Below are 16,700 nucleotides of genomic sequence, written 5' to 3' on the forward strand. Positions count from 1 at the left end.
ATACAACATGTCCCCATCCAAGACACCGTGAAACCCCCCACAGCTTCAGCAGATGTGAATGCAGGACCATGCTTTGCTCATCACAACTGCTGTAGTCTTTGTCATTGAAAGTGCTCACTCTCAGTTCAGTGGCCGCCATGTGCCTCTACTCACAGACAAACAGGGCACCAAACAGCAAATGGATCCAGGAAAGCGATGCTGACCTGCCCTCACGCCTTCTGCAACTGACTTCTCAGGTTATGGCTGCACTCGGGCAACATCGCTCCCCCTTGCCCATGTCCTGTAGTGCAGAAGTTGCCCCATCCCCAGTCTTGACCACAGAGGGTAAAACCCTGACCACACGAACAACATGGGTAGCTGTTCTATGAAACTATTGTCGCATCTATGTACTGTTTCATGGAAGGATATGATTTCTATATTATGTGTAAGTAGCAGGAACATAAAGTATTGAATATGAACCTCTTATATAGCTATACATTCAAATTTCATCCAAATTCAGACCATTTTGCTTATTGTGCGCGCCTACAGCTAACCTTGCTACTCTATCTTACAAAGATGGAATCCATTCCTACACTGTGGTAATTACAGATAACACATCACACATTAGCATCAGGGCTTCAACACCAGGTTTATTTTGCTACTTTTATTTGACAAATGCAAACCAGACAGCCAGGTGTGTCATTTTTACAAATCCTGATTTATAAGGCAGAGAGGCTCCAGACAGGCCTATGTCGTGTCATGGTACATGCAACAGTATTTTGCTGGCGTCTACGTAATTACATATCAGAGCTGCTGAGAATTTAAAGACACTTTAATGAGAGAAAAATGAATCAAACCACAATCTAGTCAATTCCTCTCTATGCTTGTGAACTCAAGTGTCCTTCTTAATGTGCCCTGTTGTCTTTCCCATTAAATATTCCTTAGTGTTCATTTCAGGCCTCAACAGGATGATGTAACATTTAGGAATAAAGATGCATGAGACCAAAGCAGAGCTGGAAGTCAGTATGGCAAAGACCTCCATGGCCACCATGTACTTGCCCTTGGTGCTGAGATAGGCTGGAATAAACGAGAGCCAGACACTGAGGAAGGCCAGCATGCTGAAGGTGATAAATTTGGCCTCGTTGAAGCTGTCAGGCAGTTTTCTGGCAAGAAAGGCGACTATGAAACTGTTGGTGGCCAGAAGCCCAAGATATCCCAGCATGCACCAGAAGGCGATCTGAGATCCCTCGTTACATTCAATTATTATCTTTCCAGGCAGAACGTGGATGTTGTTTTCAGAGAAAGGAGGTGAGAGAATTAACCAAGACAAACACAGGAGAACCTGAATAAGAGTACAGACACAGATGACCAGATAGGACAACTTGGGTCCCACCCATCGCTTCAAATCACTGTTGGGTTTGGTAGCGTTGAAGGCGATGACCACCATGATAGTTTTGGATAAGATGCAAGAGACGCAAAGAGCAAAAATGATTCCAAAGGCAGCTTGACGAAGGAGACATTTCTCTGATGTTGGATATCCAATGAAAGCCAATGAACACAGAAAGCAAAGAGAAAGGGAAAGGAGTAAGAGGTAGCTGAGGGAGCGGTTGTTGGCTTTGACGATGGGGGTGTTCCTATACAGAACAAATAGCTGCAGAATACCAACTGGGATCAAAGAGCAGAAAATGCAGATGGCTGTCAAGCAGCTTCCTAAAGGCTCATTATACGATAAGAACTCTATTGTCTTTAGGATGCATTCGTCCTGTCTGGCATTGGGCCACTGATCCCAGGGACATCTGAAGCATTCAGTAGATCCTGCAAGAGATTTATCACACATATACTCATTGTTAAAGTAATAATTTGATATTAATAATATATTCGTGCTCATCGAGCATGTGATACCAGAACGACTCCTAACTATATCTGATGTTTGATTCCGATCACCAATTGTTAGTGGTAATGATAATTTACCTGTCTGATTGGAGATTTCTCCTAGAGGACATGAGATACACAGGAAGCAGCAAACAGGTTCCCCTTCCTTAGCTGCTTTTCTGAATCCAGGCATACAGTTTTTACTGCATACAGAAACAGGGATCTGTTATCGAAAAAACAGTAACTTATTCCACAGCTAGATAACCAACTTTGTCAAAGTCTAGCTAGCATATTTTCTCCTCAAACAATGCCGTGTCTCAGCCCAGTATCAGAAGCTTCATGTTGATCCAAAGATGAGTGCACCTCAATCATGCAACTGCTGTAGCAACAGAGGCAATTGTTTCTGACCAGATATTGTAGCATCCACATGGAGGGACTCAATAATGTTCTCCTCTTAAAGTCCCAACATAGCCTCCCAATCACTAATTCCAATGTTCCAATGTCGTCACTCAGAGTGTGGGATCCCAACTCTTTCATCACCAGCAGTCTACCCAACAGTCACCATGTAAGATTGGAGTGGTGATGGTAAGCCCCATTTGGATCTGACACTGTGAGGCGGTCAGGAGGATGACAGCAAGGTGGTGGTGTACCTTGTACAGCCACACTAGCAACCATCTGTGCTACCCACCATGCGGGTGTGGATGATGCTAGGGATACCCCATGTATCCCACATGCACACCCTGATATTATGAAGGAAAGGATGCTCCCATCACTCTGGAACCCGTGAACCATGGACATCCTTAAATTTACCTTCAGTGGTGCTCATAACAAAACACAGCAAAAGGTGAATCTCTTGGATTCCCTTCAACATTACCAATAATCTGTGCTGTATCAGCAAGAAAATGTCTAGGAATGTATTTTGCTAATTGGGTGTTGGTCTACTTCAGGGAAAAGTATTGTAATTATGATTGTTATGACCCTTGCTTGGCAAGCCTCAGAGCCCACTTGAAATGCATGGTATGCTCAATACTGCATCTATAAATAACAGGGATTCCCCTTTGCTGGGGCATCTGCCAGTGACGGGCTCTGACAGGAGATCAAGCAGGGTCAGCAGGTGGAATAAGGCTATTAGCTCTACAGTCCTCTTGTACACATCAACCCTGCCATTTTACCCTCCAGGGTCTGGTTCCCCTGTAACTGAGAGGGAAAACAATTGACATTTGTGATAGAAGCCTGTTGAGAACATGGAAGTGTTTAAATAATATTTTGTGAGTTTCAATGCCAAAGCAGCACAGAGGGCTACACCCTTCATCCACCTCTTTTTTAACCAATTTCTTAAAGTTTTATATTAGTATCACCTAGGGATATGACAAACGTATGACTGTATTTTACACATCCATGTTGGATGTCTCCACCATGGTCCCTGCACATACAATGCAATGCATTATGTCCAACAGGAGAGATTGATTCAAAACATTAACAATGAAAACATGGTTAACATCATGATAGTTTCAGTTTCGAATATAGGAAATTAAAGACAAAGCAACCACCACCCTCTCGAGTGCCCTCCCTCCGCACTTTCACAGCTTTTTTCTGGGAGACAATTACATATACATACGATATGGCACCCTCCTTCAGTATCCCAGCATGGTACAGCCCCCCACTTTTTCCATTCAAGCTCGGGCAAAGGGAAGGGGAAAGCACTAGGCTGTCGGAGTCTGGTGTCGGTCAGCAACTTGGATACTATCCCTTCTCACCCATGGAGATTCTCTTGAAGCACTTGTAGCTTGTGCAGTAAACTGTCCCATTCTGCAGCAATGGGAACTCAGCACAGTCCTCTGGTCTCCTCTCACCTAAGCTCAACGGATTCAGCCCTACCCTATTTAAATGTGACTGCATTCCAGTGTCCCAACCCAGGCAACGTGTTGACTTTCCAGTGCATGGCAATGGACCTGCTGACTATATGCAATGCTAGGTTATGAAACGACTTGTGGTGCCTCTACCTCCCAGCACTGAAACAGTCCCAAGACTCCACTCGCCATGGTGTTAAGGTCTTTGTGCCCTGTGATGCCAGTCAGTGCGTCCATGACCTTGCACCAAAAATCCGCTGCCGCTGGGCAATTCCAAAACATATGCGCCATATCGGCATCTGGTATCTGACTCCGGGGGCAATTTGATGCAGACCCAAATATTTTGTGTAACCTGGCAGGGGAGAGGAAGGCTCTGTGTAAGATGTTCTGTTGTACGTACTGAAACTTGGCATTTGGGGACAGTTTGAGCGGGTATAGCAATACCCTGTCCCATTCCTTCTGTGTTAAGTCCTGGCCTACATCTCATTCCCAGCACCTATGGGTTGGTAGCAAGGGGTCTTGTGTTGTATGCGCTAGGGCTCGTGTGAGCAAAGTCATAAGCCAGCAGCACCCACCTATAGTATGCAAGGTATGCTCCATTGAGTGGTTTTCCGGCTCCGTGTTAACAGTGTGTGCCTATCTCAGCCAGCAATTGCATAGGCCAAGAAATGGCCCACCGGCAGTCCGTAGTTGGTCTGTAGCTGCTTGCATGGGGTGTGTAAGCCGTTCCGAAACAGAGTGCCCAGGGTACCCACTCCAGCCACTTCCCATGTCGTCAGCCCTTCCCTTCCGACCAGGTCCTTGAAGGGCCTGATGGAACCAATGTGGATCTTGGGGAGTATTGTGACGTAGTCGGTATGAGTTTTTCTGAAGAACAAGGGAAACCCATGAGTATCAAGGGACCAGGGTTATAACTAACTCTAAAGGTTACCGTGTACATGTAACCAAAAGGGCCTGAAATCCTATTCCAGTGCCAATTCCTGGAGGCGGCGCAATATTATAGAAACTCAAGCAGGAATGATCCAGTCATACATTACTGAAAGTAGGCTATGTCAGTCAGGTTGAATAAATGGAGAATATTCAGCCGCAAGGGAATTTAGACCAGTTAGGGGATGAAGCCAATGTAACCAGGAATCAGCAGAAACCCCAAATGTGTGCACTTCTGCATGTCGGAGCGTCAATGTGCCTGGCAAAGTCGCATGAGGAGCAGGCTTTTGCAAAAGCTTTTATAAGCTACACATAACAGATTGTTGACCTCCAGGGGAATCTCTTCATGTGGCAGAAAGCCCTTCTGCAGCGCCCACTGTGTGCGGTCCGTAGACGGCAGCCTCAGTTCATCTGCAAGCCGTCCCATCAGCCAGGGGGCCAGCCATTGTAGCTGTGCTGCTAAATAATAATGTTCGAAGATAGGGGTCCCAAGGCTCCCCTTCTCATCTGGTAGCTGCAACTTGTGCAGAACAACTCGGTCCCTGTCTTTATTCAAGAGGAAGGCCCCAGCTTGGTGTGTGATGCGCAAAATATGCTCTGGGGTATGCTCACTGGGAGGTTGTGGCAGAAATACAGCAGATGTGGGAGCATCCCTATTTTAGACAATTATACTGTATCCTATACAGTGAGTGGGAGTGTGCTTATGACTGCCATTTGTGGAGAGAGGGAGGCAACAGATCTAGTGAGGTTCCATCAATGAGATCTTGTGTGGTATGCAAAATATTGATACCAAATACCGGATGATGTGTGGCTCCCGGTGGAGGAGGTGCGTGACCACCAATAAGTGCTGCAATGGGCAATCCGGAAGAATTGGGAAAAGATAGGACTTTGACCAATTCACTTCCAGGCCTGAGGTGACGCAGAACTCTGTCAGGATGTTTGTGATCTTGGATATGCCATCTTGAATATCACAGACGTTTAATAGTACATTGTCAGTGTATAGGGAGACCTTGTGCGTCACACCCTCTAGAGATATGCCCCACACCTGGCCTTTTTGTCTGAGCCTCTGTGCCTCCATCGCTAAGGCATTAAGGAGCAGGGGCAAATAGCACCCCTGGTGTGTTCCTCTGTTCACCAGGAATGTGGTCAAAATACACTGCCCAATCTTCACCCGAGCAGGGTGCTCCAAGTAGATGAGTCTAATAAGTCTTTGTAGCCTGCCAGTTATACCCATTACCGTTAGTGTCAAGAACATAAACCCCCAGTCAACAGTATTGAAAGCCTTCTCCAAATTCAGTACTATGCATGCCGCCTAAGGCCAATGGGAAGGAGCAAACTCCATCACTTAGTGGAGTCTGCAGACATTAGGAGTAGTGGATCAGCGTGGAGTATGCCATTTTGATCCAGATGTAAAAGGTGGGGAAGGCATTCTATCAGTTGCACTGCAATGATTTTACTTAGTATTTTGTAATGTGTTCCGAGCCTAGACAGTGGGCGATAGGACGTCACCTCCAGTAGGTCCCTGCCAGGCTTAGGGAGGAATAAGAGTAGCGCCTCACGGAGCGTCGACAGGAGCTGACCCTCCATTAGCTCAACTTTTTTAAATTCCAGCAGCTTGAGAACCAAGAGGCCGTCATATGCCTTACAGAACTCGACTGGCAGACCGCCCAACTCTGAAGGTTTACTCGTAGAAGCGCCCCTCATGGCTCCCCGGATTTCTTGCACTGTGATAGGGGCACTGAGCTCCTCCCTGTCAGCTGGATCAATGACAGGCAGTGTAACCTTTCCAAGAAATTCTCAAATGTGGGCTTGGCAGTCTATGGGAAGGGATCATTGAAAGTTGGTAATGGGCCGTGAACACACCATGTATGTCTGACTGGCTGGTAACCAGGCTGGCCAGAGTCTCTCTACTTGTGGCAATGGGGGTGACATGTACAGCACTTCTCAGTAACCAGACTCTTCACCCACTGCATGCATTTTGGCCTGAGAAGTTGTAAAGTCTAGGCATCGCAGTTGCTCAATCAGTATAGCATGGAGCTCCTTCGCTGCTGCTAGTGCCAGTCTCTTAGAGGGAGCTGTACCCGCCACAACTTCCAAGGCCCCTCGGGATGCTCTAATTCAGGTGCCGGTGAAGGTCAGACGTTGCTCCCACAACCAAGTGAATGCAGTGGCCTCAGACCACCACCTTCAATGCTTCCAATTCCATTAATATGGAGGTAGCAGTGCCCCAGATATCTGTCAAGTAATTGATAGAGCTGCATGAGTTGCATCCCTAAATACTAGGACTTCCATCATGGTTGGCTGTAGCCACCATGTAGGGACCGGTGGGCATGGCACCCACCCAATCAAGATGTAATTGGAGCGGGTTATGATATTAGAATATCTTCCTTAAATATCCAGCGTTGTTAGACTGCAGCTGAGTTGCAACTTGACAAAGTATATGATCCTGACGCACGTGGATGTTGTGTGGTGGTGAATAATAGGAGTAATCTCTGGCATCTAGGTTTAGAGCGCCTCAGATACCTAACAGTGATTAATGTGTAAGCCATTGAGAAAGACAAGGGGTGGCAGTAACGGCAAGGGAGGCTGGCATAGGAGGATGCGAGCGATATAGCTGCGGGTTTAAGACACAATTGAATTCTTCCCCAATGATCCAGGGGATATGTGCCCTTTTGTGTAAGGATAATGGAGTAGTGCACCAGAAAGTCCTTTTGTGCTACACTGGGGATGTATATGCTACCCAGCAAGAGGGACCTGCCTCCACTAGCACCTAGCGCCCCACAGGATCTATTTCTGTGGCTATGCACATAAAAGGCACCACTTTTCTAACCCAAATAAGGCCCCCTGAGCAAGCCCAGAATATGTAGAACAATAGCATTGACCACACCATCATTTTTGTAGGCAGGTGTCTTCTTCTCCAGATATGAAGGTTTCCTGGAGAAATGCAATCCAGGCATCTCACCTTGTAATATATTGCTGTACGGCATGCTGTATGCGCACTGTCCCCAAGCCCTGGACATTCGACTTTAAGATGCGTAATCTAGCCATAACGCTCTATACGAGATGGGAGAGGGAACCAGAGGGGTCTCAACAACACCTTTCAAGGGTGCTTGCATGAAGGGTAAGCAACACAATGGACTAGCTGAATTCTCACTGCATGACCTTACAAAGAACTAAAGCAGAACTCCCAGCCCAGGGCGGCTGAACAACCTCCAACTATCCAAACAACAGGGGTTGGTTTGTTTCCTGCAGCCGAGTGCAGCACAGTTATAAAGTGTGTTGGCCACAAACCAGAAGGTAAAACCCAGGGGAGGGCTGTTTGACCCTTTTTGCCTGTGCTAAAGACAAGAGTAAGAGAAACCCAAGAGGGTCCCGCTCAAGTCGGGCACCAGTTCTAGCTTGTACGGATGCTCGTCGGGTATGGGAAAGAAAGGGTGACTGATTCTGCAGTACCCTCTACAAGGAGGCAGACATGCTCTTACTCCCATCATTCGCAGGGCCGGTTGGGCATTCTTGATCACTGCCAGAGAGTCTTCTCTGCAGGCTCCTCAAACCAGATTATGTGCAGTCTGCAGAGTCAAGTCTTGCAGGATTAGTGATATGGTGCTACCCATTGAGGCACCGGAGCCCGCTTCCGAGAGCGTGCCGCTGGAAGCCTGGGGTGGTGGGGAGTGCCACTCTGCCCACATAGTGGTGGCAGCTGACAGAGCCACCATCACCTTTCAATACTCTCCCTCTATATTGTTACATATCTGCAAATATTTCCCACATATTCATCATCTATTTCAGGTTGCCTGTCACATTCTCATAACCATGAAGAGGTCCCCAAGAGTCAGTCTTGGCTTATTAGTCAAAACGCTTTGCATGCTGGGATTTCTCAGCTTATTGATAGATGAATGCAAGAAGAACAGCCAGTAGTTATGGCAATTGCCATTATGAATCTGGAGAGGTTCACATACACTGATATATAGACCTATTCCTGGCCCGCTATTGTAATTTGTCTCCACCACAAGATGCTCCCTAGAGCCTTTGCAGCTTTATGAAAGCAATGGGTTTCCATGCTTGCAATGCTAAAGGCAAAACTACAAGTCCCCAAAAGCAAATGGCTCATGGCTTAAAAAAACAACATAACAACCAGAAGGTGTTAAACATGACTTAGCACTGGCAGCACTTGATATCTGTGATTATTGCACCCCACAGACCAAAGCACCCTTACGAGTTCCTGCCCCCCATAACATTTCCACTGCACGTTAATTAATACTATACCTGAGAGTACCCGGAAGGCCACTGGATGGCGCTAGTGTTGATGATGAGTCTTTGGCCTTGAGGAACAGTCGAGTCGTAGGTTCCTATTCTCGTGCTTTGGAGACCTCCATTCGGAGTCCTGTGCCAGTTCACAACGTCATACTGGGCGGGGACTTCACCGGTCTGGCTGAAAAACAGCGCCGCTCCTGCTCTATTTTTGAATCGCACATTCTTAACATAGTGCAAGAGCTGAAAGAGAGAAGCAAGTAGAGAGCTCTTAAGCCAATGCATTTCCATGATTTATAGTTGCTGTACTACCTAAATACTTGATGGCTTCCCCCAATGAGGAGAAGATGAGCTCTTTGACATTCTCCTACATTACATGAAATCCCAGCTAAATGACTTCTCTGTGACACAGCCAACTGGTGGTAAGGCGAGAGCTGCACAAATAATGATGGACAGCGGTGCAGATGCTGTGAACCCTGACCAGGACAGGAGCCAAGCTGCAAATGGCAGCTCTTTGAATGACTGGGATGGGTCTCAGGTAGGTTCACAAAGACTCATGCCTTAAGGAACAACCTAGCAGCTTTGAAAGCTAATTTGTTTGACTAATTGTGAACCCTTCAGTAATGATGAAAATTCAGCACAATGATTAGTTTAACAAAAGATGTGTTACATTTGAATGTGTCCTAGATAATGTTTTTTGCATCAGTGATAATTGGAAGGGATTAGCTCCCCAGCCAGGATGCAGCCGTGATGCTCTTTTGTAGCCTCTGCCTTTTCAGTTATGAAGGTGAAGAAATTCTCCTCAGGTCTTGTTGTAAGTTGGTAGATTTGACAATATTTTAGATTTAGAGTACAAAGTTCATGTCTCTGCTTGTGTCAAGCCGCAAAGCCTTGTGACTTTGGCCAGATAGTCTTCATTGTTATGCCCTTAAAATAGTCGTATGCATTTTTAATTTTGACCAGTGACACAAACCTGACAACATTAAAAAAAAAGAAGCAGGTGAAAAATCTGATGAAAAAGTAGGTTTTACTAACAAAAAACAACAAACACAATTTTTGTGGGACAATTCTCCTGCATTCATTCTTACAAATTGTTTAGTGTGACACTTTGCCTGCAGAAGTTGATCAGATCTGGCAAACTCATTTGTCTTTAGTACCGTTAATACAAAAGCATTTTCTATTGTCGGATAGCCCATTGCTTGGCGATATATATATATATAAAGATATATATCTATATCTACATATCTCTCTCTCTCTCAATATATATATATATATATATATATACACATAAAAATAACTTGAAAGTTTCAGGGTATTCTGTCAGGCGGGGCTGAGAACAGTAGGGGTCCCAAAATGACTTTTCCTCATGCATTTTCCCGAGGGGATTTTGAACACGACTATAGTCCGAACCACTGGACGGAATTACACCAAATTTGGCATAAAACTAGCTTGTGATCCAGAAAGCACACCTTTTGTGGTTTGGTTCCAAATTTAGTGTGATTTGGTGTAAATCCAGTTTTAGCGATATTAAGGAAAAATAAATATATAGATATCTAGGGAAGCAGAGGGTCAATGGATTCTCTGTGGCGGATTTGCGAATCTGCCTGCTAAAGAAAGGCCATGATTGGCTGGTCACAATCTGAAAGAAAAGTAGCGGCCACCGTTTTGTTTATCTGCACGGTGCGGTGGGTAAAAATAACAGTGAAAAGTGAGATAAGGAGTCGGGATAAAGGTATCCTGACCTCATAGAACAGATGGAGGGGTCCTGGCCTATTCGCAGCTACGCAGATCAGCTGCGTAGCTGAGCGCAACCCGTTTGTAAATCCACGACGGAATCGGGTAGCGGATCCATGAATCCAGAGCCCGAGGAGAAAAAAAAATAGCACACAACCAACCAACCACAGAAATTCACTGAAAAAAACAAAGGCTACAGGGACATTATAGTTAGGAATCAGCATTTATTTAAAATCCCATAGAAATTCACCAAAAAAAGTAAAGGTTACAAGGACATTCAAGTTAGGATCTGAATTTACTTGCACAAAACCATAGAAATTCAGCTGTTATAGTTAGAGTTATGTCAGGTAACTATAAATCAAGCCAAAGGTAACTATAACGGGGGGATGGAGACCCAGCCCCGTGGGACCACCACCGCCCCAAGGTAAATTTCAAATGTTGGAGGGGGGCCAAATAGCCCCCTTGAGGAGCCAATAATGGACCTGGGGACCGCATCCCCAGAGCCGGCTCCTGCTATCCCCCTGGGTGCCCATCCCTGGGACACAGCTGTTTTCTCTGACTTGGCAGGAGCTTTGACAGCTCCAGCCAAGTCAGAGCACACACTCTGGTTCCAGCCAATGAGAGCTGTCACACAACTCTTGCTTAATGAAAGCAGAGGTTTCATCTTTTTCTCTGCTCGCAGGCAAACAGAGGAAACTATTGCTTTTGCAGACAGGGAGCCTCATCTTTAGCAGTGGCGGAGGTTGGTCACAAGGCCTGGCCTTGCAATCAGGCCTTGCAGCCAGGCTGTTATAACCACCCAATCCCACACCACGCATGGCCTTTGGCCATGCACAGCGCAGGTTGGCCACAGGTCCTGTCTCTGTCAGTGGATGTGTGAGTGGGTGCGTGAGTGTCTGAGTGGTTCTACAAGTGGGAGTGGGTGTCTATGAGTGGCTCTGAGTGTGTGCATGAGTGTCCGAGTGGGTATGTGACTGGGTGCCTGAGCCTCTGAGTGCATCTACAAGTGAATGAATTAGTGTATGAATGAGTCTGTGGTTTTTCTTTGTTTGAATTATTTCATGCATAACATGTATATAGGTCACTGCATAGTTTTCATATAGGTTATGTGATTACCTGCTTATGGGTCTCTAATTTATTTATCTATCACAAAATATTAAATATTAACATAGCTATTTTATCTACAAATGTTTCATTATTGAACTATTGAGGAACAAATAGTATAAAAAATACAAAAACATTAGCTTAAAGTACAGCAGCGCTTGAAAGTGCGAGGTTTTAAAATACATCTTCAAATCTCGAAATGTTATCTTCCTTATACAGGGAGTGCAGAATTATTAGGCAAATGAGTATTTTGACCACATCATCCTCTTTATGCATGTTGTCTTACTCCAAGCTGTATAGGCTCGAAAGCCTACTACCAATTAAGCATATTAGGTGATGTGCATCTCTGTAATGAGAAGGGGTGTGGTCTAATGACATCAACACCCTATATCAGGTGTGCATAATTATTAGGCAACTTCCTTTCCTTTGGCAAAATGGGTCAAAAGAAGGACTTGACAGGCTCAGAAAAGTCAAAAATAGTGAGATATCTTGCAGAGGGATGCAGCACTCATAAAATTGCAAAGCTTCTGAAGCGTGATCATCGAACAATCAAGCGTTTCATTCAAAATAGTCAACAGGGTCGCAAGAAGCGTGTGGAAAAACCAAGGCGCAAAATAACTGCCCATGAACTGAGAAAAGTCAAGCGTGCAGCTGCCACGATGCCACTTGCCACCAGTTTGGCCATATTTCAGAGCTGCAACATCACTGGAGTGCCCAAAAGCACAAGGTGTGCAATACTCAGAGACATGGCCAAGGTAAGAAAGGCTGAAAGACGACCACCACTGAACAAGACACACAAGCTGAAACGTCAAGACTGGGCCAAGAAATATCTCAAGACTGATTTTTCTAAGGTTTTATGGACTAATGAAATGAGAGTGAGTCTTGATGGGCCAGATGGATGGGCCCGTGGCTGGATTGGTAAAGGGCAGAGAGCTCCAGTCCGACTCAGACGCCAGCAAGGTGGAGGTGGAGTACTGGTTTGGGCTGGTATCATCAAAGATGAGCTTGTGGGGCCTTTTCGGGTTGAGGATGGAGTCAAGCTCAACTCCCAGTCCTACTGCCAGTTCCTGGAAGACACCTTCTTCAAGCAGTGGTACAGGAAGAAGTCTGCATCCTTCAAGAAAAACATGATTTTCATGTAGGACAATGCTCCATCACACGCGTCCAAGTACTCCACAGCGTGGCTGGCAAGAAAGGGTATAAAAGAAGGAAATCTAATGACATGGCCTCCTTGTTCACCTGATCTGAACCCCATTGAGAACCTGTGGTCCATCATCAAATGTGAGATTTACAAGGAGGGAAAACAGTACACCTCTCTGAACAGTGTCTGGGAGGCTGTGGTTGCTGCTGCACGCAATGTTGATGGTGAACAGATCAAAACACTGACAGAATCCATGGATGGCAGGCTTTTGAGTGTCCTTGCAAAGAAAGGTGGCTATATTGGTCACTGATTTGTTTTTGTTTTGTTTTTATATGTCAGAAATGTATATTTGTGAATGTTGAGATGTTATATTGGTTTCACTGGTAATAATAAATAATTGAAATGGGTATATATTTTTTTTTGTTAAGTTGCCTAATAATTATGCACAGTAATAGTCACCTGCACACACAGATATCCCCCTAACATAGCTAAAACTAAAAACAAATTGAAAACTACTTCCAAAAATATTCAGCTTTGATATTAATGAGTTTTTTGGGTTCATTGAGAACATGGTTGTTGTTCAATAATAAAATTAATCCTCAAAAATACAACTTGCCTAATAATTCTGCACTCCCTGTACATGTATAACCTCTCTATGCACTTATCTATCTATACATATTTATTACTTTACTTCTAGGGTACAAAAAAGTACCTTTGAGACTCTTCAATGCAATACTCTATGTCACACTATATACTTCTCTCAATATACCCTCTATCTCCACTCACTGACTTACCCCAAACCTCATTCTACTACAATGATCTCCCAAACATCCCTTTCTAAATTCTTCCCTCATTCTAATTTATCCCTCCTTTGACTCATCCTAAAGGTAATTTTACTACTATGATCTCTCTAATCCATTTCTAGAGACCCTTCCCTCCCTATCGCCCTTTTCCTCAACCAAAAAACCTCATCTTACTTCTATGATCTCCCAAATCACACTTTCCAGGCTCGTCCCTCTTCTTTCCTACCATTATACTAGCCAAACCAACTAACAGACCTGCATATCCACCACTCAAATTAACTCATATTTCCCTATGCTAATCCATCACTAATCCTCTTTTGGTTCCGGAGTACCATGCAACTCACCAAAAAGCACTCTGATGCCTCGTCAGGGGTAGTAAGAGCCATATAAATACAATTACAGTTACAAAATCATTAGGAGCTGCCATCAGATCCAGGACTATCATATCATGTAACTGCTTAACTGATTAATATCGGGCCTTGTAGTTTCTTGACAAGTAGCTGCTTCTTCACTCACCTGTTTCCAAGATTGGCCAAGAATGTCTGGTTTTTCATTGAACTCTTATTTCTTTCTTTTTGGGTGACCATCTTAGCCGTCCCGCAGTCTGGAGTATTTCATGCATGTGTTAGTAGGCTTGCGAGACATGCGATCTGAGCTCTCTGTTCTACCACTGTGCTAAAAGAAAGTTGGGCGGTAAGCACTAAGCAGGGGTCACTTCATGAAGGTGGAGGTGCAGCTCCCAGCTCAGCTTTGATGATATTTTGCTGGCTGAATTCAAACGAGGTTTCCAAAAAGCTGCTGTGTTTTTTTTCCTGTAGGTAACATGTTCACATCTGGTAGTTTGTGTAAGTGATTAGATACAATACGGCAGAAGGTAAGGTAAGAGAGTTTCCAAAAGTTGAGGTAGTTCGTACAAACCTCCAAAAATCATTTGCCGATATTTTTTTAAAGTTTACTGCAGATTTGAACGCATTTTAAAGCTGCATTTCAAGAAAAACCAATGGCAATTGTTAACGAATTGATAATGAAATATTTGTGCCCGCTATAATTAATTACACCAGTAGGTAGACCGCTAATGAAACTTCTTTCTGAACAAAAAGAAGAGATTATCCTTATTTTTTGGAAATGTCCTAACTGAATCTCTTTATCGATTCAAGAAAACTGTCCAAATAGAAGCTGAAGAACATGAGTCTGGACTGTAGCCTTATGGCCTGTCGTAGCAGGCAATACCGGCCATTAAAGGCCCGCTTCAGCGTATAAGGCCCGAGCCAAAAGTGAGGGCCTTTAACAAGGGAGCAGGACTTTTAGGCTGGTATAGCCCAGCTTCGGAGGGCTGTAAGGCTATTAGAACATTCTGCCACCACAGTGCATATTTGCTTCTGCATAGAACACCCAGTCGCCCGATGCCAGCATCATACTCTTTCAATTTTCTGAATAAAATATCACCAACATCTTTACTCATACAACATGGCTGTCATTGCAAGTGTTGAAGTATTGGTGGGTTGCACGCTTACTTTATTCCGACATCTGTATGTCCTTGTATTTACCAGGCCTTTTTCACCTGGTAAAATTCAGAGGGAGTATCCGACTGCTGATGTTAACCACGTATAGTTTATCGGTATTTAATGAAGCACCGGAAATAGAGTACTGCATCTCATGAAAGTGCTCCAAGGTGGCATACTGGCATTTAAATCTCCTGTTCTACATAGAACAGGAAGTACTGGTGGAGAAAATGAAGCAGGAACAGGGTTTCGCATCACTCCATGTTGGAAGGATAGCATGAGTCCGGTCCTGGACCGAATCTACTGAAATGGACACAAACATTCCGACAGAAGTGCTTGACATCACAGTGATATGGTCACAGGACATACATGTACACATGATAATGAACGATGTATATCACAACTACCATATCTGATTTGTATGTAGTTCTAGCTAAAAGCACAACAGGAGTTTAGTGAATGATGTCATCTGACACTGTTGTTATGATAAGGTAAGGGGGAGGTAAACAAAAATAATCTGAAAAGGGGAAATGAGTAACAAATGGATGATAGGTGTTCTCATTTGAGTGAAGAGATAACACAGGTTTTTCAAGTCATAAACTGTGCTAATACATGGGATTAAGTACGCCCATTACCATTTTATGAGCATATGCCACACAACTGAGAGTTGCATGACCAGGGGAGCTCTTTTACAAGATCATAACTTGATCCTCCTGAGAGCAATCTAATTGTTTGGCATTGCTGAGGACATTTTATCACTGGCAATACATGGCCATGTTCCCTCACCTGCTGTTCTTCCCCCGCCCCGTTTATTCCATTACCACTATCCAGCATGCAGCAGCCAGGCTGGTTTTGAAGCTTTCGGCTCGCGCATCTGCCACGTCATCATTGCGCATGTTGCACTTCCTGCCCATCAGTCGCATTCAATTTAAAGCCCTTACTTTTGCCTACAGGGCCTGTGCCTCAATAAGTCCTGGTTAACCGAGGGAAAGACTTTTGCCCGACCGGCATGGTCCAGTGGACGAAACTTGTTTCTGGTGCCGAGGATCATTAGGGCGAGGAGAGGAGGTTGTTTATTTTCTTATTTGACCTCCAAACTTTGGAATGCTCTTCATGCATATCTCCATTTGGCACCTTCTGAATATGTTTTTTGGAAACTTTTAAATATCCTTTTATTTGATCCATAGTTTCACCCAAGCAGATGGTGCCTGCTGCCCTTGCATCTTGATGCCGCAAGAGCCAGGACACCTTTTCGGAGGTAGCCGTGTGCATTGGATTTGTTTTGGTATTGTATCATAGTGTATGCGGGTACTGTCTGTCTGTTTGACATTCTTCAGTCAGTCCTGGGTTTTTAGACTACAGCACTTTGCATGCTCGGCCAGTTTAGACAACATTTCCAATTTGAGAATCTCCGCTACATGTTTCAGATGCAAGATGCTGGCTGAAAGGCAGGTTTGGCTGAAGGCGTGATATCTTGACATGGTGAGCACGCTTATCAATACTAAAATATCAGTGACACAGAATATAAAATTCAAAA

The 16,700-nt window shown here is 44.6% G+C and overlaps 1 protein-coding gene across 1 annotated transcript; it reads right to left on the reverse strand.

Moving 5' to 3' along the window:
- Positions 1-629: 629 nt before the first annotated feature.
- On the reverse strand, positions 630-16,059 carry LOC138267187 (vomeronasal type-2 receptor 26-like). Its single transcript, XM_069216037.1, has 4 exons — positions 15,985-16,059; positions 8,895-9,122; positions 1,951-2,074; positions 630-1,794 (listed from the first exon to the last, which is right to left on the reverse strand). Exons 1-4 carry the CDS (start codon positions 16,057-16,059, stop codon positions 872-874), a joined length of 1,350 nt encoding a protein of 449 aa, XP_069072138.1. The 3' UTR covers positions 630-871.
- Between the last annotated feature and the right edge of the window lie 641 nt (positions 16,060-16,700).

Source organism: Pleurodeles waltl, chromosome 12 (genome assembly GCF_031143425.1).
Source record: "Pleurodeles waltl isolate 20211129_DDA chromosome 12, aPleWal1.hap1.20221129, whole genome shotgun sequence".
NCBI classification, from domain to species: domain Eukaryota; kingdom Metazoa; phylum Chordata; class Amphibia; order Caudata; family Salamandridae; genus Pleurodeles; species Pleurodeles waltl.